General features: G+C 43.6%; 2 protein-coding genes across 2 annotated transcripts in view; both read right to left on the reverse strand.

Moving 5' to 3' along the window:
• The window catches only part of rab11fip4a (RAB11 family interacting protein 4 (class II) a), a 69,933-nt gene extending 49,322 nt beyond the window's left edge, over positions 1-20,611 (reverse strand). The window contains exons 1-2 of the mRNA XM_048246528.1: positions 20,382-20,611; positions 4,451-4,538 (exon numbers count right to left, since the gene is read on the reverse strand). Coding sequence (XP_048102485.1) covers positions 4,451-4,538; positions 20,382-20,534 — 241 coding nt within the window. The 5' untranslated portion in view covers positions 20,535-20,611. The remainder of the gene's footprint in view (positions 1-4,450; positions 4,539-20,381) is intronic.
• An 878-nt stretch (positions 20,612-21,489) lies between these two features.
• On the reverse strand, positions 21,490-25,944 carry coil (coilin p80). The gene is made up of 7 exons (XM_048245014.1): positions 25,607-25,944; positions 24,085-25,429; positions 23,683-23,772; positions 23,299-23,346; positions 22,454-22,523; positions 22,250-22,338; positions 21,490-21,764 (listed from the first exon to the last, which is right to left on the reverse strand). Exons 1-7 carry the CDS (start codon positions 25,855-25,857, stop codon positions 21,705-21,707), a joined length of 1,953 nt encoding a protein of 650 aa, XP_048100971.1. The 5' UTR covers positions 25,858-25,944; the 3' UTR covers positions 21,490-21,704.
• Positions 25,945-25,984: the final 40 nt, after the last annotated feature.

Consider the following 25,984-nt stretch of genomic DNA (forward strand, 5'->3'; position numbering starts at 1 on the left):
ATACACTCTATTTAAAAAAAAAAAAATTTTTAAAAACCCTCACTGAGTTCTCCCTCTTTTAGATAGCGCACTGCCTAGCACTATAAGAGCACTGAGCACTGTTCAAAACAAACATTATGGACTCGTCCCCCATGTTTGCGAGCTTTAGCTGTACACACAGAGGGAGTCGTACAAACTCACGTGCGGCTCTGCTAGTGGCCTCAGTAAGAGAAACGTCATGAATTAGAGATGCTCTGGGAGACATCTGAGGGAGCATTGTAGGGAACAGAAACATGGCTCTACTGAGAACTCCAGAAATAGAGGGAGAGAGAGAGAGAGAGAGAGAGAGAGAGAGAGAGAGGGAGAGCTAGGGTACACGCTCACAGCATCACTTGGCGATCATGTGACCTTCCCAAGTGGGCCAGTGTTCCGTTTGCCTCAGAATGTTCCGCCAGGGTACACAGCCACTGCGGGGAATATACTGGTGCAAATAAAGGCTGTCCCATCTTCTCTCTCTCTCTCTCTCACACACACACACAGGTGGATAAAGACTGGACTCATGGCAGGTAAGGGAAAAAAGACTTTCCAAATTCTGGTATCTTGTTCTTTTTTATCAAAACACAAGCAAATGTCAATGCAATGCCAATGGTAAGAATGGGTATATAAGAAAAATATATTGATGATGACATGATGAAGATGATGATGAAGTTGAGAGTAATGCTCAGGAACATTTTGATAGTGGACTGTCCACTGTGTGCCATTACTGCCTGACGGGTAACTGCAGAGTATGCAGCGTGTCTCACAATTGACTGGAGGTCAAGGCAGACCTGCTGGACACCACGCAGCTCTCTGGGCGCTCTGCCCTGTCCCTCGCCAACACCCCTTCCTCCTCCTCCCCCTCCTCCTCTGCGCTGAAGCTGCCTCCACTCTGCCAGGACCCCTGCCAACCTCCGCCTTGCACCATCCCTGGGTACCACCCCCTCCCCGCCAGACCACGTCCCTGACTAATCCAGTGTTTGGGAGCTGCAATTCTGAACAACATCTGATCATGCAGACCATCAGTCACATCCCACCTCCTTCATTCTGAGCCGCCTGCATACTACAGTCCTGGGCCTTACACTCAAGTTGCAACAGGATAACAAGAAGAGGAGATGATCGGAGGGGTAGGCTAAGCAGCAGCATCCTTTACCATGTAGGGGTCCAAGCGCCCATTGGAGACACAGGTTTCAGCCTGACTCACAGACATTTTCCCAATCTCTCAATCTTTCTCTCTCTCTCTTTTCCATGTCTTTCTACTCACTGTCCAATCTAAATTAAAAAGCTAAAGTGCCCCAAAGATAAAAAAAATTTAAAATGAAGGGAGATAATGGCGGCAGTGAAGTTCACAGACTGGCATGGGCATGCCAGGGAGCAGAGAAGGTGGCCGCTCTCAGAGTTCAGGCATTTGGCAGCAGAACAGGAAATGTCCGGAAAGCGAGGAACGGGTCACTGGACTCTGGGTTTGGTCAATGAGAGCAACCAGCCATGGTCCTTTTGTTTTAGGAAAATGAGACTAACGCACCACACCACTCTGGCTCAGATCTCAAACGATCAACAGACTAAATTCTGTAGATACGAACAACGGACGAACAACACCGCAGAATGGCTTTCACATTTGATTTGGTCACCGAGACAAAACTGAACATAATCAGCATTTGGTTAACAGTTTCAACACAAAAGAACATTGTATGTTTGTACTTATGAGACACAAACATGTGTTATTGGTTTCATTACAAAGTTCAATGAGCGCAGCTACTCCGTTTAGCGTGGATGGGTCTGTGGACTGGGACAAAGAGAGGACTATGCTCTTGGTTTAGCTGCTGACATTAACGCCTCAAAGTAAGGCTCCCTAATGAGGGGGAACGAAGGCTAGCACATGAAAAAGTCGAGATTAGCATTTTAATATGGCTCACTGGGAGAGAGGCAGACACACAACTTATAATGTTTAATCTACTGAGCATCATCACCATAACCATAAAAACCAATCACCAACGTCTCGGGGATCGCGAACATTTAGAGCTGGAGTTTGACTCACAAATCCCCAGTGACATTCACACATGGCATTTTGTAATCATCTCCTTCCTCCTCTCTCACTCCATCTTGCTTTTTCCAGAACATCTCACCCTCACCACAGGGTCATCGTCTTCATCGTTATCTTCATCTTCATCTTTGGAGCTATAGGATTAGTTCTCCTGGAAGACAGCTCTGAGCATCACTAACTGAGCCTGTGATTAGTTTTTCCCAGTGCTAATCCGGAATCTATACAACGCTGTAATTACCCGCTCATAGGCTCTGTGTATGCTATTGTCTGTAATCTGCAAGCTATCCATTTCTCTCTCTCTCCACAGAGGCTATTTTAGGTCAAGCTTTTTTGCGACTCTTGCAACACTTCTGGGCTGGAGTTGATTGGAGTGATATGCTGATTAAAGGAATTATCCGGAGTAAAATGCACTTTAGATCAATTTACGGATGATTGGGAGTACATTCGTTGAGTTGACATCAAAATCATGTCATTCGCATGTGTTTTGAGAAAGTTAAGATTTTACCGTTTTTAGTCAAAACTCGTTAGCCTGGAAGTGACCAGGGCAAGTCATTTTAGCCGCTACAAAAACGCTATTTTATACCTCTTCTACAGTTCCAAACAACATTACACTTACGTGGTAGTGAGTAGAGGGTCCCTAAAGCCAAACCCGAAGTATCGAGGTCTTTATGTGGTCGATAGAGAGTCCAGAATGAATTTCATCAAGCCAGTACTTTTCGGAAAATTTGCTGCTGCAGCTGGCGTCTTTAGGGGAAAGTCCGTAGGAGTCGATTGCCGAGTGTGGAGTAACACGCTCTGGAAATTCACAATTTAAATCGCCTTTTTTCTTTTTAAAAAAAACATAGTCCAGTCCATACAACTTCATTTCAATTTCAAAGAAATACTGGACTATGTTTTTAAAAAAAAAAGCGAAACGTTAAATTTCAGAGCGTCTCCACACTCGGCAATTGATCTCCATGGATTTGGCTCTGGTCTGGCAATACAACATCACATCAGTATAGCCTGGGTGAATCCAGACCAACCAAATTTAGATTTGCTCTGCAGGTCAGTCTGGAAAGGATCCAATTGACACCCATTTCAGAACTTCCCATTTCACGACTTCCTGGGGCGTAACCAGCAGTGACATGGTGCATAGAACTCTTGCCAAATTGTTTCAGAAGTACAGCAAACACATCTTTCTTGAAAACAAAGGTTTTAAATGCAGTTATGTTTACTCAATTCCAAAGAAAATGCACAGTCCTGGGTTTAACTCCAGAGATTAACTCCAGCAACATCATCTTGTTGGGTAGGCACCATCCACTCTATTAAGCAACACTATGCAACTAGTCAACTTATCATCTTCATATTAATTTTCAATGTTTCATGGTTCAGGCCATAGCAAATAAAAATGCCTACCATTCGCTCCACTAACCATCCTTCCATGTTACACTATATAATTCTATGGTCTGTTCTATATGGTTCTGTGCTATGAATACTCCCAAAGAGGCCAGTAAGCATGTTAGCACTTAAGCAATCTCTTAATCCACCTTCTCTTCCCCCATTTGCCTATTATCTCTGTTAGCACTTTAGCAATCTCTTAAACTGCCCTCTCTTCTCCCATATGCCTATTATTTCTGTTAGCATGTTAGCACTTTAGCAATCTCTTAAACTGCCCTCTCTTCTCCCATATGTCTATTCTCTCTGTCGTGCATCTGTATGGGGACAGGATGGCTCTGACCTGGTGTATTTTCTCCCCTGAATCAGGTAGTTGATAGGCTAAAAACGGCTCATCATGTTCTGGCACACTAGTATTTCTAAGAGCTTTGTCATTGGACAGATGCATTGTCCTCTTGAGGGACTGCTGCACTTTGCAGAGTCCTTATTCTTTCGAGGCCATTGTGCAGATTGATTCTTCAGACAGGAAGGCTACTTTGCTATCCATTCCACAAACAATGGCCACAAGGGAGTGGCCATGGCTTTCACTGCCTGGAAACACAATACTTACTTCTGCGAACTAAAAGGGAAATCACTGACACACACACCAGTCTTCGGCTTACACTCCCTACATCCTTACAACACAAATGTACACACATGCACAAATGTACATACATGCACGCACCCACACACGCACACACACACACACACACTCTCTCTCTCTCTCTCTCTCTTTCTGATAATGACCTCTCCCTGTGAAATCCCTCACACAAGTAGTCTCAAGACGGTATTTAAGGTTGGAAGAAGGCTGACAAGGCCAGTTTTCCTGCTAGCCGAAAGCATAAATATTCATAGGCTGGTAAGCTTGTTGACACGCATTTAGAATTGCTTTGATCCCGACCACGACGACAGATTAAGTGTATTAATCGACGCTCGAGAAGGAAAAACCACGGAGGCTCTCCAACCACCCACTCATACCTTTGATGGCGAACACTCCATGGCAGAAGTCTTTGAAGTTGATCCTGCCGTGTGCGTTCGGATCCAGATACTTGGCAAACTTCTTCACCTGAAAGAGAGGAAGAGAGAAGAGTCAGCATAATATTCTAGCTCCCATTTCACACACACATACACACACATTCTGGTTGTAATAGTTCAAATATAATAGATGACGTGTTGTGTGGGCAGAATTTGGTTTCTTGCAGCCAAACAGCATAAAACAATCTTTGTGATTAATCAGCCTGAATGACTCAGGGGTGGCAGCAAGTGATGGGAACAGTGTGCATATTTATCAGCACGTGGGATGTGCGAACGTGACGCTTCATTATATAATGTGTCAAACACACTCTAAACCTACTCGTATGCAAGGGGGAAAATGGCAAATTTGCCATAACGGGGGAAAAACAACAAAAGTAAATAGGGAAATTTGTTTTTCAGTGTACAAAAAAATAATAAAAGTAAATAATGACATTTGTTTTTCAACATGGGTTTCAATTCTGTCATATTAAAATGTAAGGTTCAAGGTTCTGTTTGTAAAGAAAATTTACAAAATAAAAAAACCACTACACTTTTCTTAGCGTAGTCGTTTGTATGTCAAGCTTGGTGATTTGGAGTGCACTGAATGACACATGAAAAAAGCCTGACAATGTGATCTGATCCGGTGATCCACTGATTCATATTCTAACTGGATTTCCTCCAGATGACTAGAAGTAGATGGAGGCGCTCGGTGAGCGAATAAGCCTGTGTCATCCCCAATCACAGAGGCATCCCTCAGACTTAAAGTAAGAGCTCTATGCTCGCCTAAGTAGCCATGTATTATGCATCACGAAGGAGAAATAATTTATAACAGTCCAGAACACAAAGGGATGTGGAAGAGAGAGGGAGAAAAGAGAGAGAAAAGAGATACAGACTCTGAGTGAGAGAGAGAAAGAAGGAGAAAAGAACGAGATAGACACTCTGAGTGTGTGTGTGTGTATGTGTGTGTGTGTGTGAGAGAGAGAGAGAGAGAGAGAAATGGGGGGAGAAAGTGCATCAGTAGGGAGAAAAACATAGTGCAGAGTTTGATTGAGCGATAGAAAAAAAATAGCAATAAAAAAGCCAAAACACGAGAGAGCGAGAAAGACTGAAAAGAAGGTCACATGTAAAACCCTCAACCTTGTTATCCTTGTGACACCTACATCGGCTAGTCCTCAAACACGCATTACAGTACATTCAGAACATCAGAGGTGTAAAAGTCCGGCTTCAGAAAGTAAAAGTCCTGCCACATTTTTGTTCCAACCATTCACTTAATCAGCTGATTCTAATTAGCACAACTCTTAAGCCAGGTAGATCAACTAATAAGTGAAATCACCTGTGCTAAGGCAAAACCAATACATGGGTTTCATCAGGTCCCTTTCCACAGGTGTATAAAATCAAGCACCTTAATTATCAATGCAGACTGCATGGTGCTTGATTAATACACCTGTGGAAAGGGACCTGATGAAACCCATGAATACAGCTGCCGCTGGGACTGTGATCGTCGTTTGATGTTGATGCCAATCAACCCAGAACACAGAATGCACCTAACGACAGTGCGGATCAAAGCAGACAGCCTCTGATGGGTCTCGGAGAGACTGTGTTCATGGGCTGAGGAGGCAGAGAGGAAATGGAGCTGTCACTCAGCACGACGAAATCTGTTTTATGACACAGATGATTGACAAGCGTGTGTCACTGTTGGTGCCAGGGGGTCAAGAGCGTGCAGATTAGCTTCGGCATGTTAGCATACGCCATTTTCAAATATGGCGCTGCATGGAGCATTTGGAACCAGCTCCATGCACGAAAATCTGTGTTGGGCACGAGCTCTCATGCGCGAACATGTTGGTGGGCGGGTACCTATCCGGCAGCTACAGCCAAACGTTATTCAGTGCGTATTTCTTGAGGAGCCTATGAGAAGACGTGCATATTATGGTTGTTTATCCATCATATGACAAATAAAGAAAATTGTATTGATCTTGTTTCGTTGTTGTTTGTCCCGCACAAACATAGCCTAAACATGATTAAAGACAATAAATTACACAACAGCGGCATAAAGACCTTGTCATGTTACACCATGGGTCTCCAACACGTTGCTCTCAACCTATTCACCTTATTCCGCGTGCAAACATGGGGGCGCTAGCTTTGCCCACATTGTCTCCGAACTTCCGATTGAGCAGTACATCCATTGCGATACATTGAGATAGCAGAGCTCTATCGAGATGACTGGCATCATATATTATGGGTCATCCTAAAGTTAGGAACGTTTATTTAGGATTTTGGTAACTTGGTGACATTTCTGTTATACAGCTTTCCTATCTGAAGTTAGGAAAAAACTGACTTTGGAGCGGCTGTTCTGTAAGTTAGCCTCTCTATCCTCTTCTGCCGTGTTATCCCATTGAAGCTAACTAAACGTAGCTAGTAGGGATGGGCGTATCGATCCTGTGGTATCGATAGATCGATACTCAGGCACTACTCATTTGGAATTTATTTCCTTTAAAAAGTATCGATATAAACTAAAAAATAATAATTAGGGGTGTATGCATCACTTTCATCTATTTTGATTCCTTACTAAACTTACTATGTGCCGGAACACCCCTGTACTGGCGGCGTATTGAGCTGGTCCATGTCACGTGACAGGAGATGAGCGAATGAGCGTCAACGTGAGACAGCAGACAACGACACAGCCAGAGCCCGCTCAGCACGAATGCGCGCCAGCCGGAGGAAAAAACAGGAAGCGACATGTCAGACAAAAAGCGAAGTGTGGTGTGGAGTTATTTCTCCCCAATAGACAAACTGACGGCAAGGTGTCAAGTTTGTGACACCGATCTTGGAAAAAGACAGGCTGCTGTCAGAGTCGAGTCTCCTTCGCCACCCACAGTCCGGCAGAAGACCCTGCACCAGAGTATGCACAACACCCAACCGTATCCAGGTACAGACCTTTGACAGTGGTGATAAAGTCTATAAATATTCCGATCGCAGTCTAATATTTTTTACTGACAAAAATTGCCAATAAGTATCGGTATCGATATCGATGAAAATGCTAGAAAAAGTATCAGTATCATATCGAATCCTAAAAGTGTGGTATCGCCCATCCCTAGTAGCTAGCCGACCGGAAGTTTAAAGACAACTTGGAGTTTAAAAAAATGGGCGGGGCTGAATAAGGTGAATAGCCGCCCCTTGAGCTTGCCAGCTGGCTGAAGCACTAGGCTACTACATTTAAACACAATTATTGCCGCGAGGCATTCCAGCCTACGAACTTAATAGAAAGTAAACATGCATAATTAAAAAAAACCTCAATGTAGGCTACTTCGCTATGCAATAAGGTTTCCATTAGAGCACAGCGCACGTTCAATGAATGAAGGAAAGGCCACTTCGGAATGACAAGGACCGCCCCCGTGGCTACTTTGTTTTTCCCACAGCAAGTGTTCATGTGCTTTGCCGTCGGAATGTGTGACAAACACGGATGCCACAACAAAGGTTAAAACATACACTCACTAATCCTAAATAAACAACTGTATTTGCTTAAAATATAGTGTAAGACGCTTTTGAAAGAAAGATATGCAGCTTTCAAGTGACAAAAATGGCAAATTCCCAAGTTCACATTAAAACTGTTGGACATGAAAGGCCACATGGACTACAAATGAAATACAACGTGACGACAAAAGTGATGACGAGCCCCTAACTGGGCAACTAGGTGTGTTCGACTTGAGGCAGATCTGTGCAGATCTGACTTGATGTGATGCATGCTGGGTTGAACACAATGCATACTGGGATGGACGCAATGCTTGCTGGTTAGAAATTCTGTCCGACTTCTGTCAGCCGGGGAGGGACCAAGGGGACAGGCGAACGTTCGGAGAGCGTAGACACTATGGCGGATCTGAGGCTAAATAGTAGACCAGTTCCCCTAGCCATCCCCATTGAAGCCCATTCAATTTGGGCGCCACTTTGACATCAAATAACGTTACAGCTGAAGCGTTTTAAGCCTTTATATGAACTTTTTCCATTTCCGGAGTAATACAACATTGTGTGATTGGCGTCATAACCTCGTAACTGACTTACAGACTGAGTAATAAACTTTTTTCCGAAATCAATGCTAAAGTGACGTAATAAGCATACAGCTAGAGCGGGTGAAAGCGTCGCACAGGAGCAAAATAACCGTATTCTCTGGTTAAGAACGAAAGCATCGGAGCACAACATTTCAGCGAAGTTTTGATGGATTGACAGTAGCCTAGGCTATGAAGGTGGCGAGTGCTGTTTATATTAAATCACATTTATCTACGAACAACTAGGACATTTAGAACAGTAATGTAGACATGGTGGTAACAAAGTAAGTGGCTACATACCCAATCTCTCGGTGCAGCTATCACAAGAGTTACACAAGTCAGACTACGTTACATTTACGTCCCCTGAGCCTGCGCAGAAAGCCTCGTCGACCAACAGGAAACAGTTGAAATTTGCTTCACCCGCCTCGATTGACGTCTACGTGATGACACTGTCCATATCTTTTACTGTCTATGGGAGGGACTTACCACCGTGACACCATGTCACACTCATCGCGACAGATCTTGCAGTTGCCTTCCACGAGCTGCACGAGCTAAAACACGCCCCCATGACGTCAGTTCAAAGACGTGATAGGGCCATTTGGGAGGAATGTCCTCATGACGATTATGACGGGAGTCTCATGCTGCTTCCTTATGTTGGAATATGCGAAAATAAACAGAAATCGAAGGGATACCTTCTTATACGTGATTTCTGCAACAATGGTAGGCTAGCCTACTGAAAACGTTTGGATATTCTGTTATTTTCTGTTTGTTGGCTAAATAGAGAGATACACATATAGGGGAAACACTTGATATTGAATTTATGTGCTACAATGCAGGCCTGTTAACTGTATGACAACAGTGGTTTATTTAAACTACATCATAAGAATTTATTTCGTCAGTCATCACGCTCATTTTAATGAGTAAGAATGAAAGTTCTGTGTTTATTAAAAACAAAATTCCGCGATATCTCACGCAAGTCACATCAGGCAGACTGTAGCCTGTCTGTCCGGGATGAGCTGCCCTCTGTTGTAGCTCCTCCCGGCTAGCCTCTGAAGATCACGTTTACGTAGAAAGCCAGACCAAGTCAGACTCAGTCCAAGTCGAACAAGCCTACTCTGTTAGCAAAATCTAGCCCCAGTTTCCGACCTCTGACTCACACATTACGTGACGTGAATGACGCGGAATGATGATGTTTTGCCTCGGAAAAAGGTTTTTCCGAAGCCCATGAACGCTAGGTGTGTCCCTAGGAGACCATGGCAAAGTGGATTGTCTTCTGATGTCACAAACACACATGCACCCAATTTGGTCTGATGCATCAAAAAATCATGACAGTAGGCCAAGGAATACAAGCACAAACTCACACAACTACAGTACACACATACACACACACACACACACACACGCAGAGCCACAGACATACACACCCATGTACACACACAAGGAAATAATAGCATGAATGCACTCATCCACACCTCAAATGAAACTTTCGCGCAATGAGCTCATGTGACGACCTGTTGATGAGCATCCCAGTTCATTAGCAGCTGCCGCGCTTGCTCACACTCACACCCCAGACTCCTAGACAGACGCCAGCATCACCTCGCCACAGGTGTTCACACCTGCTAAATACAGATCAGACGCAGCATGGGGCTCATCACGCCTCAGAGCGGAGAACGAAAACCAAACACGAGGAGGTGCAGGCGATGTCAGCTCTGCGCGTGTCTATTGCTAACCCAGTGGTTTATTCTGGAGAATGACTCATCAAGGTGCCACAGAAAGTGATGTGCATGTGAGCTGTAAACGGAGAGGTGGTAGAGAGGAAGAGGCAGCACACACACATTTACACACAGCACACACACACACATTTACACACTCATACACACACAGCACACACGCACTTACACACACATACAGTACACACACACACACACACACACACACACACACACACACACACACACACACACAGTACACACAGCACACACGCATTTACACAGACATACAGTAACCACGCACACACACCTGACTACGCCACCTAAATGTAAACTGAGAGAAGCGCACCAAGAAAACAGAAGAAAGAAAGAACAAACCCAACACACACATAAACACAGTTCATGTTTAATATGTTCCATCTACAATAACAAAGACAGGGACAGGGAGAGAGAGAGGTGGGAGAGAGAGAGAGAAGTGGGGGGGGAGAGAGAGAGAGAAGTGGGAGAGAGACAGAGAGAGAGGTGGGAGAGAGAGAGAAAAACCTAAAAGACATTTATGATGAATATTGGCAATCTAAAACACAATCCCAAAGCAAAATGCAATGCTATTTGACCCTAAACAGGAAATATACACTTGCACATTACCTAACAAAAATAAAAGAGACAAATTTGAGATGCACACTAACGAAATACAGACTCAGTGAACACCGTTTAGCCATAGAAACAGGAAGACACAAAAAGGCATGGCTTCCAAAAGACGAGCATCTATGCCAGCAGTGCAGAGATGATGTTGTTGAAACCGAATGACACTTTTTAACTGAATTCCCAAAATTCGAATCAATTCGCAATAAATACTTCCCAAAAATGAAAGAAAAAATCCCTGATTTCTATGACTTACCAAACCTGAATAAAATACTATACCTATTGGGAGAAGACACAGACAGCTGTATTACTGCTGCCCAATATGTCACCAGTATGCCTGTCACCAGCTGAGAGATACTGAGTGATTTCTGTATGCATGTACATGTGACACACACACACACACACACACACACACACACACACACACACACACACACACACACACACCCCTCTCACAGCCACAGCCACATACACTAACTCAACACAGTCCCCTGTTGTATACCATACTTGAAGTTTCTACGCAGTCCACTTCATGTACGTGCCCTGATTACAGTTTTTCTCGATTGCTTTTACCTGCTTAAGTAAACTAGAACCCACTTGATCTTCATGACTACTTTCTTTGCACAGCAGAAGTAATCTCTTGCGAATGTGTTCACACATTTTCATTGGGTTCACACATTTCTCACACCCTTTTGCAAAACAGTTAGCACAGGTGTCATTCAAAAGCCCCAAACTCTATTGGTTTTCCCATGCTAAACAAAAGGAAAACATCTTTTCACAGATGGTATTCCACATTTTCACAGATGGTAGATTCCTTCCATAAGTCTAAATCTCTGATACACCTGTGTGAAACTCCTTTGCACAATTCTTCAATCAGCAATCATTCATTATACATAAGAGATGTCTGTTTTGTGTTGCTATTTGCAAGTATGGATCTAATGCACATTTAGACAAAGTACTGTATTGCCTATTTGGTGGAGAAAACGGTACAAAAGGTGTTTACTGTAGGTCTATTTCGATGAAAGTTGTAGTTCAATGACATTTACAGTATCTTGCTAGGTGTTTGCTGTATGTCTTACATGTCAATGACAGTTACATCTTGGGAGGAATTAATAAATTATTTTTTTTACAGTATTCAGTAAATTTTGTCTTTTCACAGTTTTTTTCTGATACCAGAAAAATGACTAAGTAATGGAACAGACATAGCAAAAATGCTCATTTTGAGAACTAGATTTTGCATTTTGTTGTCAAGTGTGTAATGATTGATTAAAGAGTGTTTTTGAATTGGCAACAAGTTGTAGTGTTTGAAGGCAAGATTTACTTTTGCTGCATGTTTTAAGTGTTTTGAGAGAGTAACAGCCTTTTGAAAGCAAAATGTGTCATTTTGTCCAGAGTGCTTTTGTTCAGACACGGGTGTTAACTGTTTTGAGAATGTGATGTCAGAGTTGACACAGGTATCAAAACGATCGAGAAAAACTGTAATTGCATGTCTAAGTTGCCTGTGTTGAGTCTCTCAGAACTCGAACTTGAACTCGATATGTTGTACTCAGACACAGACAAAAAAAAAAATTCTTTACACTTTGTCTATGTACCCCTATCCCTTATATATACCTGTATAATTGCTTAGATCCTGATACTGTACTTTTATGTAACAATTGCTTTGGCAATACAAGTGTCATATTTGTCAATAAAGCACCATTTGAATTTGAATTGAATTTGAGAGGAGAGAGAGAGGTGGGGGAGAGAGAGAGGTGGGAGAGAGAGAGAGAGAGAGAGAGGTGGGAGAGAGAGAGAGAGAGAGAGAGGTGGGGGAGAGAGAGAGAGAGAGAGAGAGGGGGGGAGAGAGAGAGGTAGGAGAGAGGTGGGAGAGAGAGAGAGGGGGGGGGGAGAGAGAGAGAGAGAAAAAAACAGAAAGAGTGGCAGGAATGAAAAGGAGAGCAGAGCTGACACAAACAGGGGGGGGGGTGATCAAAGGCTGCTGATTAAGCTGCTGCTGCTGTTGCCACCCATGGATTTGGGGGAGAAGAGGAAAGAACAGGCACAGGGCAGGGGGCAGCCAGAGTTCAATACCCCCCTGGCACACACACACACACACACATCTCATCCTGAACACCACACACACCTACACTCCACATGGGGTAAGGTTTTAGAGATTAAAAGAGTGAGAGGGAAGGAGGAAAGGAGGAAGAGAGAAAGACGAGAGGAAAGAGAGTGAGGACGCTGACAATCACAAGGAGTGAAGGGCTGTAAAGAGGAAGTAGTAGATGGAAGAATGAGTGAATGACCGAATGAGAGTGAATGAGTGAATGACCAAGTGAGTGAGTGAGTGACCAAGTGAGTGAGTGAGTGAGTGACCAAGTGAGTGAGTGAGTGACCAAGTGAGTGAGTGAGTGAGTGAGTGACCAAGTGAGTGAGTGAGTGACCAAGTGAGTGAGTGAGTGACCAAGTGAGTGAGTGAGTGAATGAATGAATGAATGAATGAATGAATGAATGAATGAATGAATGAATGAGCAAGTGAGTGAGTGAGTGAGTGAGTGAGTGAGTGAGCCATACAACAATTCCAACCAATCAACATGTTGCTTCAGGAGCTAAAAAAATGGAGGGGTGTATTAAGATTGGCTTTAGAGATCAACTAACACCAACCTGCAGACTGTACCTGCAATTGCTATAATCAGAGAAAGACACATAAGGAAGAGAGAGAGCAAAAGGGAAAAAAAGAGAGTGCAGTGAGTGGATGGATCTTCTCACAAAAGCCGACATCTGCGTAATAATAATTAATTTTGTTCATGATGAGCTCTGCGAACTGCAGGAGCAGCATAAGGTAGTGTGGCACTGCCGTCAGTAAACAGATCAATTCAGAGCGTAAACACTGAGATCTGCCATCAGTGCAGAATATGCAAACACTGATCTGCCAATTTAATACAATAAGACACTGAAACTCAAATACAAATAGAACAACAGAGAAAGAGAAGAGAAGAAAAAAGAGAGAAACGGAAAGAGAGACGCAGAGGAACCGAGAGGGGGAGGTGAAGTCTGTCAGAATCTGGCAAAGGGTCACATCTTCCTGGACCAAACATGCACTGCAGCATCTCCCATCTATTCAATATTTATCATTGTGACGAGTTACATAAGCGAGAGAAATAATGAAATATTCAATGCTTAAGCAGCGCAGCAGTTGCTAAGCCACAACCTGTCCAATGGAGAATGGCAGAGAAACCTTGCACTTGACATTGGCGGTTGCAGGAGAGGAAGGAGGCAGCAGGGCACTCCTCCAGCTACTCAGACTGGGGAAGGGTGCGGGACGGCACTGCAGAGCAGCTCACTGAGGCTGATTTTAAAATTAGAGATGGAGCGGGTCTCTGTCTAATCGCTCAAGACAGGAGGCTCCAGATGGAGCTCCAAAACCAGAGTTTAGTCGTACAAAGGACTAGGAACCCCAGAGCGTAGCTCTAGAAAGGGCTCAGAACCCAAGAGCATGGCTTTAGATAGGAACCAGATCCCCAGAGCATGGCACTAGAACAAAGGGGCGAGAACATGGCCGAGGACCTGAGAGCATGGCTCTAGAACAATGGGCTCAGAACTCCAGAGCATGGCTCTATACAGAAGGATCTACAACACAGAAAAATAGACAGAGATAAATAGACCATGTGAAGGGAGACTGTTGACTGTTGCCTGTCTGTATACTATATACTGGTGGCTTTGGCTGATGTTTATCTGCTATGTCGCATCAATTTTGCACAAGCTAAATATTGTGTTATGTGCAGAGTGCAGAATGACACGATAGTTCTATGAAGGGCTGAGAGACTTTTTTGTTTCATAAGGGCTGAAAGATTAGTTTTTTTTAATAATGCCTTTTTGCGTCATTGCCACTAAATGGCTGGAAATCCAGAGTTCTCGCGAGAACACGATGGAATTGTCTCTGCGAGACACTCAGGCAATGAGCAATGATGCACGTTACCTTTTCCCCTTGCATTCCGGGGAACCAGCTAAACTGATGAAGACAGCGCTGCAACGTTGGAGGACAGTACACATTGGTCGTAGTGTTATCCGATTGCGTCAAAGTCCGAAATCATTCCGAGTAAACATGGTCTAGTGTTATCCAATTGCATGCAGTGAGATTTTTAAATGCATGCTTGTTGCCGCCCCTCGAGTTGGGCCATTACATTGTTCGTGGCCAGACCTTTAATCTTTCTAGATTACCAGGGTCTGGATTCTCCAGGCTAACTAAATGGTATAGTGAACAACAAAAACAAAACACTGGTGTTGGTATCAGTTATTGGTTATTGTTATTATTAACATGGGCACCTGTATCGGCCCACAATTTCACAATCGGTGCATCCCAAAAAGGAGGATGTTGTAATCACCTGTACACAGATGAAGAGCCCTTACTACTCTTAGGGCCATGGTCATTCTGTTCCACTCTGGATTGTTCTCTCTCTCCATCTCTCTCTCCATCTCTCCCTCCATCGCTCTATTTGTTCTCTCAAGGCCACTGCACACGGCCCAGAGGAGGGGGGAGTCTCTGCTCCGCAGGGACACATGTACCCACACACTCCCACAGCACACTCCCACAGCACACTCCGCATCACACTCCCACAGCACACTCCCACAGCACACTCCGCATCACACTCCCACAGCACACTCCCACAGCACACTCCCACAGCACACTCCGCATCACACACTGCTGCGTATCGCAACCGAAACGAATGGGGAAAAAAAGAGATAAAGAAGGAAGAAGAGGAGGGGAGGAGGAGAAGGAGGAGATGTTTGCAATTCTTTGTGTGTGTGTGTGTGTGTGTGTGTGTATGTGTGTGTGTGTGTGTGTGTGTGTATTTACGCTTACATGTCAGTGTGCAGGAGAGGGATTTTGTGTGAGCGTGCCTGTATCAGTGTGTACACTCATCGATGTGTGAGTAAGCCAGTGTGTGCTCAGTGTCAGTGGCTGGTGGAAGCTCGTCTCCCATGGCTGGCCGTTCAGTGTGTCATCAGCATCCCTTCTGTCCAACCTCGTACATACAATGACTCACAGTCAGTGGACCCACACACACAAAGGTCCTCCTATCACTCAACAGCTCTCCGCCACCCAAGACATCCACGACTGTCCCTGTGACCGCTGATTACATCATACTCAACCAGGGCTACTGTACACCTAACATAGCCATCTGCACTGCCCAATGCTGCGGCTTGAGTGAGTGAGTAAATTGATTGGAAGGCCTAAGAACACAGTGTGCTCACAGCCACCGAGTTTCCATTCCATATTCACTAGCATAAATCTGAGGATGCCATGGTTATCACGAAACCATTTCAGAGAGGCGGTGAACCGTCTTTGGCATCTTTGCAAGCAGTAAAAACAAAGAAAAGCAGCATCTGTAACAGAAACTAAAACAGCTAATGGGTCAAATAAAAAAGCTTTAAAAATGGATTGGGTTAGCAGAAACAGCTGAGTGATCATCAGTGGTTCACACTGTTGTTGCCGGACAATAGAGCTGGTAATAGGGCTAGCACTCCAAATACATGAAAAATTAATAAAATATTAACACTGTAAACAAGCAAGGGTACAACAACCATGACAACATCTCCTCCATTCTCTCAGGCTCCTGCATTCTAACTACTGTATGTCCCTCTGTCTAACGCACAGTGGCATTTAGGTAAACAAATTAGCCGGAACCAGCAATCATATTGTTCTCAGTATCATGACAATTCGGCCATGTTCTCAGTATCATGACAATTAATCCCTGAAATGAATAGTGAAGCCACAGTGAGATGACTGCCGGGAGGGGAGGAAACCACACCTATGGGATAAGATGGCCGATGGCTTCTTTGGTCTATTTTCAATTCAACGACAAACAGGAGATTTGATTTTCATTCATGAAAAGCACGATTCTCCTCCACACTGCTTTTCCGAAAGCAATAGAGCTAAAGGCGCATTAGTAACAAAGCTAAAGGTGCTTGTGTTGGTGCTTCACTAGATTCAACAAAATGACCAAGGACAGCCTATTTAAAGACCCTAATGGTTAATACAAACATGTTATTGTCATGTGCTCCAAATCATGCAAGGCAAGGCCAAAAGCATGATTCTAACTGTGCTCTCTCTCTCTCTCTCTCTCTCTCTCTAATGAATGTGTCCTCTTTATCTTCCACGGCAAGGAACAGAAAGCTATTTTATCAGTCACCCGATAAAATCAGCTACCTATTTGTTGAAATTGCAGAACACCAAGCTACCATTACTTAATTTCCCCACTGTTTAAACAGATACAGTTCAGTAAGCACTGAACTACATACAGTAGTCCGATTTTAGGTTACTATGAAAAGTGAGGAAACCATCATGGCTGACAGAATGAAGGTAAACATTACCATACCCTGGATCACCCACATGTGGGGGAAATAAAAGGATTCCATTTTTTTCATTGGTTTTGAGTTGAATCCCACCCAAGCAGCACTGTCAGATCAGTTCAGCATAAGTAAGTAACCCGTAACTGACCTGGATACCAGAGGCCCAAAACAATATGGGTCTTCTCTCCTGATCTGACGCCCCACTGATCACATTTTCACAAGGGGTTGTGGGGGTCCGGGGTGTCGTGGATGCCTCTCGCCACCACCTCTTCACCCACCCACCATCTACCCCTCCACCAGCCTTCGACTGACAGAACACAGCCTGAGCATCCACCACCAGTTTGTTGCGCAGGTGTATCCATGGTGACGGGGCGGGAGCTGGAGCTGGAGCCAGAGCCAGAGCAAGCTGAAGCGTTCCACTCAGCAGCGGCTGTTATTTTTAGCGGCCACCAGCCGCCTATAGATGCTTGAGCCATCAAACACGCACTGTGCGCTTAACGACCGAGAAATTCGTGTCACGTTTTCAAGCTGGCCCCGGGGGAAAGGAGGGCAAATCATAAAACAATACAAAAACAAACAAACAAACAAGCAACTGATGGGGCCCCCGGCTGGTTGGACAGTATTAGGCCAGAGAGCTACAGAGAGGCCCGTGCCTGTGTGGCTTTGAAAACATGCCACACAAGGTGCCCCAGTTCACATCGTTAGAACCACAACAGCAATAATGGCTGTGATCTTGGATGGATGAAGAGCAGAGAAGGAGATGATGGGGGAGTAGGTCAGTCTCATCTCTTTCTCTCTCTCTCTCTCTCTCTCTCTCTCTCTCAGAATGTGCCTCGGGTTTGGTCACGCTCTGAGAGCGTGCTCTCCCACCTGCGCTGCATGGAAGACAAGGTTACCGCACGCATCAACAACACAGAGGTACAGCACACGGGTGGGTGTGAAGGCCGTGCAGGATTCTACAGTATTCACACAGGGGGAAACTGGAACAGCACTTATACAACTGTCATTACCAATACCTGCAACATTTAAATGGCATTTTGAACACTCTAACGTTAGTCATTAAAGCTTCATCCAGCATATGTCAGTAAAACATCAGAGATGTTTTAGGGCATTTAATGCATTCTTTACAAGCTAATTCTCAACTACTTCGCCAAGGGTCTAACAAGCAGCCCAAAGAAACAAACAACTCTGGTAGCAAATAAATGTGTCTATGGTATGCAAAACAATTTACAACAACTTATCTTTGACCCAGTCAAATGTGAGATGTCAACAGCAGTTTATACTAGCCACTAACAAAACATCCATTTAAATTCTCCAAAATTATATCTACAAAACCAGCCCTTGAGGCGGATGAGGATGCTTTGTATCCTTATTTGACCCGGATGTGAAGGACTAGAATGCCTACATGACACTTACCCCTGCTATGGTCTGGACCTAAATATGGCAGAGCCTTTAATTAACAGACTAAAAGTACCACAAGCAGACTCGTTTTACATAAGAATATATATGCGCTAGCTTTGAACACAGACCTGATAAGCATTATTACAAAAGGAATGGTTGTAAAGAGATAGTTGGTGCCAAAAAGAGACTTAACTCATCTTCACCACCTACATTGAGTCACACCCACATCACATACATTGTTTCTATAGCTTTTTCACAAGCAGTCAAGTGCTCACTGAACAAAATCTAATTACATCGGCCAGTTCTGGCTGTCAACATAAGCACAGGGAGGACTTATGACAGTACTCTGTCAGGCTTAAGCTATGATTTGGCTGCAATTTAGAGTAATTTTCAATGATGGGTGTTCCGTTGGCTGATTACAGAGACTGCAGTGCATTTGGGGATTGGGGAGGACACCTTCTAATCATCGACAACAGCTTGTTAACACAACCCTAAAAGTGCTTTAAATTAAGCATCACTTCACCTTATTCAACCTACACGGGCAGACTTTTTTGTTCATTTTACAGTTTTGTATGATGGGGGAATTGCATAGTTCACACATAACAACACTACACACTACACACTACACTACAACAAAAAGAGAAATATGTTAGGATGTATAAACGAAGATGAAGATTTAGATTTTTTTTTATTCTGAAACATAAACTCTTAGCTTCATGAGACCCAAATAAATATCTGCTACAGCTTAAAGACAGATGGTCAAATATGCCAAACCTGATAATAACCACATAGAGGCTTTAAATGGAATGACGACAATGCAATGCAATAACAGGCAGAGATCCCAGCCTTTCCAAGGGCATTCTCATAGACTCGCTCCATGGCGACATGATCAGCAATGGCACCACAAAAGAGCAGTTTATTTAAGCTCAAAGCTCTGTTTTGGACAAACCAAGGTCTGAATGTATTTTTAGTTGAATGTCATGTGTGATTGTACTGCCATACTACAATTTGTATAGTTCTAATGAGATCTGAAATAAACTATTCCAGTGTAACTCTGTAATTATTTTAGGGTGTGTTGTATCCATACAAATAAGAAGAATACATAATAGACTTGTGTTTAGGGCATAAGGATCCCAATGGAGATGTTCAATTTTTCAGAAAAATCATTCATTTTTTCAGCAATGATGATTGCAACTCTATGCAATGTGTCAGCACTGAAATAGTGTTCAGATCCAATGACATAACATTCCCTGATTGACAATCAAGTGTGCAATAAGCTGCCATACAACAAAGGCGTTGAAAAGGTCTATATAGAAAAGAAATGCGTTGCAAATATCCATAGCCTAGCCTAATATATGCATCCTTGTCGATAATATTATGCAATCACTCTCCGGAGTATCCTTCCCTGGCCGAGGATTGAGAGGCTCTGCACTCTAGTCTACGCAATACCACCAAGGTGAGCTACATGATAAAGCATTAAAAATAGTTGTAATGGCTTAAGGCTGCGAAAAAAAGTCAACCATCTAAACGAAAATCAGATCAAGATCACTAGTTTTACTGTCCAATGTTATGACAACCTGTTAATGAGAACTGGCAAAGGAGCAAGTTGATCCAATGATGTCATTTTATTTCTGATGTGGTTTAACATGATAGAGATGTCTTTTACTCTACATCTTTTGTCTATAGACCAATAGACGGAGTGTTTATTTTCACCCGACCATCCTTACCATGATATGCAGTATAGCCTACAGTTTGATTAGTGAACCTTACCTCATCCCCTTGCCCGAACTGAAGACCAAGGTCTACGAGGTGTTCAATGCGAATATAGCCGTCTGCATCCTCGTCACAAACGTCGAAGACTTCTTTCAGCTTTTTCAGAAACCCCAGCAGCTGTTCCTGGTCAGGGAAGACATTGCCGTCCATTGTTGTACTTGAGTTGTTAAAGATAAAAAAAAATTACATGCACTCCAAGGGAATCCGTGCGACGGGCGCCATCATCAACAGCGCTCACTGCTTTGCTTCTAAGCGCGCAACGGTGACATCAGCAGCATCACTGGATGAGCGGAAAGATCCATCGAGTAGGTGGTAAGGGGTAATCAAGAATCATCATTAACACTCCTCCGTAAAATACAATCTTAAGAAATTACCCATGGGATACATGATGGTCAACAATAACTAAGACATTAAGTCAATTGGAAATTTTCATTAAAACGTAGATGAATTGTCTTTTCAACATTACCCGCGCAAGGTCCATCCCACTGATATAATGATATTGTGAATCATCCATATTTTATTTCTCAAGAGTTTCTTAAACATGTTTTTCACACGTGTGACGTAGGCTTTTTACTATAGGCCTAGGCTTCTGATAAGCCTATAAGAGTCTTACTAATCATTATGACTGCATTACATTACCATTTCTAACATACATTGTTAAAAATAATAATAAGCTTTATTTCTATAGCCCCTTTCATACACAGAATGCAGCTCAAAGTGCTTTATATTCGGAACATGTAACACAATAATAGAAAAGAATCAGTAATTCCCCTTTCGTTGCTGTGGCCGTTTATGATCCTATCAGCAACATATCAGAAATACTCAGTAGTATACAGTGTTTCCCATACATTGACTTTTTTGTTTTTTGTGGCGGCCCACCACAATATCAACACTGACCACCACACAATGATTTTCTATGTTGTACTACTTAAATTTTTGTTCAAAACTGTGACCCCCACAAATAGAATTACATTCTGTGGGAAATACTGGTATATATAGGCTTTGCGAACAAATGCTTAATGATTTATGGTTTTTGTTCCTCTGTAGCCTATTATGTTTTCGCGTAATTATTCTCCCACCCTATAAAATAAAATCCTCTAGTCACTTGTTTACAAAGAATATTTATTTATTCAGTCTTCACAGTTGGCATACACATAGAAAATATTAAAATCATATCCTTTATCAGGAAGTCAGTTCTATTTTACATCTGCAACAGTCAAACAGAGACAGTTCTAAACATTAAAACCAGAGGTTGATGTGTTCCCTTAGTGCTTCAGTTGCTGTGTTGCTGTGTCTTCAGCTTTACTGCATCATGAAGACTCATCCCACATTCTCCACAATGAGTCGTGGTTCCAACAGGGAGTCCCACCGCTCGGTCAACTGCACAACAGACATCACATCAGACGGCATAGCAGAGACCTAGCATTTCAGCACACCGCATACAAGGGAGCTGTGCGGTGCACAAAGCACCAACCGCTTTCAACCCACAACAATTAGAGGGGATCATCCTGGAGCCGGTTTGTATGATAGGGGGAGAAGGGTCACACTCGGCAGACGACTGACAAAAGAGAAGGCTTTAGCTCAACTGCAACTGTGACGTGCAGAGCAAATGTCCCACTGAATGCTGAACTGGCAGAACACACGGCACTAAGTTCAAATGCCAACACTGAACTCTTACCACTGTAAACAAAGGCCTAAATTACTAAATGGACCAGAATAGGTTGAAACCAACCTCTACTACTGGTACTGGTCCACATTTAGAATACTCAATTCTCATTTTCATACTCACTGTCCATGAAAATGTTCAGTGAGCAGAATATTAATCAGAAATAGAGACTCTGAGGAAGAATCCATGCATACAGTACCTGGGATCCTTGGGTCACGGCATACTCCACCACCTCAGAACCATCAGGGTTCTCATACACCAGGTCAAACTTACCCGGTTCTATAGGAACTAAACAGACAGACTTGTTAGAGAGGCCGCTAACAGGCCCAACTGAATTAACAGCATTGGCCACATATTATACAGTATATGGCACCACCAAGCAGTTAGTTGTGCAAGTCTGTACCTTTAGGTCTGGACAGTAGTTCCAGTTCTACCATGTTGGTGATGACATTGAATCCAGTGATCTTTCCTTCCTGATGGAGAAAGGAGGGGAGTGAGAGAAGGAATGGAGAGAGTGGACCACAGAGACACCCATAACATGGCAGCCAGATAAACAGCTATTGTTAAGAATTAAGAATGCCTCCGAATGTACTTTTTTTTTTTTTTTAAACAAACCAATTGTTTAGAACATGTTATGTTTCATACATAAATCAATTCAGTTCTGAGTCAGAAACTCAGAGCATCTCATTGAAACAGCCCCCAAAAGTTTGGACACACCTTCTCATTTCAATGCGTTTTCTTTATTTTCATGACTATTTACAATGTAGATTCTCACTGAAGGCATCAAAACTATGAATGAATCCAAAGTTATTTGGCCCACAGATGAATATTTGTCAAGTTATGGCTTGCTGAATATGGTATTAAATAAAATAAAAAATAGCAACTTTAAAGAAACTAGAATATGACATGTTTTCAGTTATTTCACACTTTTTTGTTAAGTACATAATTCCACGTGTTCATTAATAGTTTTGATGAATCTACAATGTAAATAGTCATGAAAATAAAGGAAATGCATTGAATGAGAATGTGTGTCCAAACTTATGGCTTGTACTGTATGTTGTTTGGTAAATTATCATACTGATTTATTCAAAAGTAGCTCCCAGCATTAAGTAGATTTGACAAGATGTCCAACAACATAAGTCAGCACTGGCTGAATAGCTATGATTAAAAATCGAATTCTCTGACATCAGCCTTCAATGGTTGGGGTAAATGTGATGGGTAAATATTTTGAAACTTAATGCAGTTTACCTTGTAATCTGACACCTCAGGAGTGTAATTCTCAGTCAGCTCCAGAAGCTGTATGAAATCAAAGCAGTGCATTAGCAAGAGATAGTACGCCTGGGACACACAACACAACACAACACAACGCAACACACCACACCACAACAATGTTAAACTTTATTTGATTATACTACAAATGCAATGATTGATGCGCGGTGATCTTTTTACAAATAATTCAGACTGAAGACACCCTTTAATAACATGCAGAGATTAAGAGATTAACAATGTCAACTTCACACAAAGAGGCATAATATGGTGAAGAGAGTGGACTGCAGCCAGGGACTCATAAGAGCATGTTTACACAGACACAAGCTTAAGTTTGGACCTGAAATAGCTCCACAGCTACTGTACCTTAAAGGCAATCTTCTGCCCGACAGGTGGGGGTGCAGCCAACAGTGGGAGCATGTTATAGTCCCGTGGAGGAACCGGTTCAGGCGGATTCTGGGGTTTAAAGTATCAGCAATGTTAAGATTGACATTGCCCAGCTGATCTTTAATAGAGGTAGGTGATGGCCACCAAAGTGGAAGGTACAAAACTGAGTGTGCACATATAGATAAATAAATGTACACTACACTGTTGTGTAGCTTTCTGCACTTTGGTAAGTTTAGATTAAACTGATTTAAGTCAAGTGAAAGTGGACACCAGTCACAAATCTAAACATAACAGAGTGCTTCTCAAACACAAATGCACAGACCAACAATTAACTAGGGAGGATGACATGTTATGGTTGCACAGTTGTAGAGTATGACTTACCTGAAGGATTAAACTGGTGTTGGTCAGCGAGTCATTAAACCTTCTGTCCCTTGTCCGGTCGTCGTCACTGTTGTCGTACCGGAAGCCCTTACTCCAGGGCGTTCCATTCCCCCGTCCGCTCCCTCTTCCTCCACCCCGGCTGGAAGACCCCCTCCGTGCAGCAAACCTTCCTTCCCCACGGCCCGTGCCTTTTCCTGGGGTTCTGGCGTCCATCCTGCCCCTGCCTGCCCCCACTACAGGACTGGAGCACACCACCCCTGCTACATGTAGGCCCATGCCGTTTAGCACCGGTTTCCTAATAACCAGCTCAATCTCCTCTTCACTGCTGTCCGAGTCTGAGGCCCTCAGGTCTGATTTGGCCGCCAGTGCAGCCGCTGGCTTTGCCACCGGGCTACTTGAGGCAGCTGAGGCGGCTGGGGCAGATAAAGGGGGTTTTGGGGTGCATGTGGCAGAGGGTTTCCTGATAGGAGGCCTCTCTGAACTAGAGGAGGAATCAGAGTCTGAGGAGGTCTCAGCTTTTTTAGCCGGAGGCTTCTTCAAGCCGCCTCCAGCAGCAGCAGAAGCAGAAGCTGAAGCTTTGGGGTTGGAAGAGGGAGCAGGTGGGGGTATCCTGACAGGGGTCCGCTTGGGAGGGGGCCTCTCGGCACTGCTGGAGGAATCAGAGTCGGAGGAAGAGCTCTGAGCCTGCTTTTTAGGTGGTGGTTTGGTCTTTGTGTTCACCGCGGCATTTGCAGGACTAGGTTTGGGCTTAGCGGGAAGGGATTTGGCAGGAGTTGGCTTTTTAGGGGGCTGCAGAACCGAGCCAGAGTCTGAGTCAGACAATGACGAGCTGTCTTTGCGTTTGGTTCCTGTGTTTGAGCCAGACTTACTGACGGGACCTGCCCCGCTGCTTACTTTCCCCTGAGGTTTAGGATGCTGAGTGGGTCTCTTGGATGGCTCTTCATCACTGCTATCACTGGAGTCAGAGGACGTTTCCTTTGGTTTCCTGGCAGCGGGTCTGCCATTAAAAGCAGGAGTAGAGGGCTGCTGTTTTTTAGTGGATTTTTCTGGCTGAGGTTTAGGCCCTGGGGCTGCAGGGGTCAGTTTGGCCGTTTCTGTCTGCCTTTCGCCAGCCTGCTCCTCTTTCCTCTTTTTTTTTTTACTTTTCTTCTTTTTCTTGCCATTCTCAGTCACACTCAGCTGAGTTCCCTGACTTTCCTCTGTTTCCTTTCTCTTTTTCGAAGCGCTATTCTGTTCATCCTTCACCTCCTGTTCTTCGGTTTCCCTCCTTCTTTTCTTGGCTTTACTTAATTTGGATGTTTCTGATTCTGTAGCGGTCAGATGTGATAGACTCTCAGCTTTCACCCTGGCAATCAAAAACACATGTTTAGATAGTTCCAATGGCCCTATTGTGAGGCTAATTATTTGCATGCACTAGCAAATTAGCAAAAGTCCGATAAAACAATAACTGGCTTCAAGTTTGAATCAAGTATTGATTCAAATATCTATGTGAAATCAGAGATGATTCGCTGGCTGACGTTACCTGATACTGTCATTTTCCCGAACGACGTAGATGCTCTCTGAAGGTGGGAGGTAGCAGTCTTCAATGAACAGGTCTAAGCAAGTCTTGCGGCTGTAGTCAAACTTTTCCCTGATAACGCTGACCAGATCTGCAACAACCCTACATTTGTTGAGATCAATCAGCAACCAACACATACGACAGGTGGATACGGCGGGGGAAGGATAATCAAAATACAGCCTCACTCGAACCACATTGAGGCTAGAGGCGGCCATTGCTGTTAGAAGATGCGCTATGCCAAAGTTTAATTGTGGTTATAATAGTTGCTACTGCCGTCTGTCGGCATGGAAGTTAACACATGGTAAGAAATGATTCGCTTCCTTAGTTAGGTCAGCTGACAAT

The sequence above is a fragment of the Alosa alosa genome, chromosome 6 (assembly GCF_017589495.1).
Source record: "Alosa alosa isolate M-15738 ecotype Scorff River chromosome 6, AALO_Geno_1.1, whole genome shotgun sequence".
NCBI lineage: Eukaryota > Metazoa > Chordata > Actinopteri > Clupeiformes > Clupeidae > Alosa > Alosa alosa.

What these genes read in the sequence shown, in the direction of transcription:
- coil (XM_048245014.1), bottom strand. Translation starts at nt 25,857, where the DNA reads ATGGCCGCCTCTAGCCTCAATGTGGTTCGAGTGAGGCTGTATTTTGAT. An exon ending in GGCAGAAGATTGCCTTTAAG is followed by an intron (nt 23,347 to 23,682) that starts GTACAGTAGCTG and finishes GATTTCATACAG; the next exon opens with CTTCTGGAGCTGACTGAGAA. An exon ending in CTGAGGTGTCAGATTACAAG is followed by an intron (nt 22,524 to 23,298) that starts GTAAACTGCATT and finishes TTTCTCCATCAG; the next exon opens with GAAGGAAAGATCACTGGATT.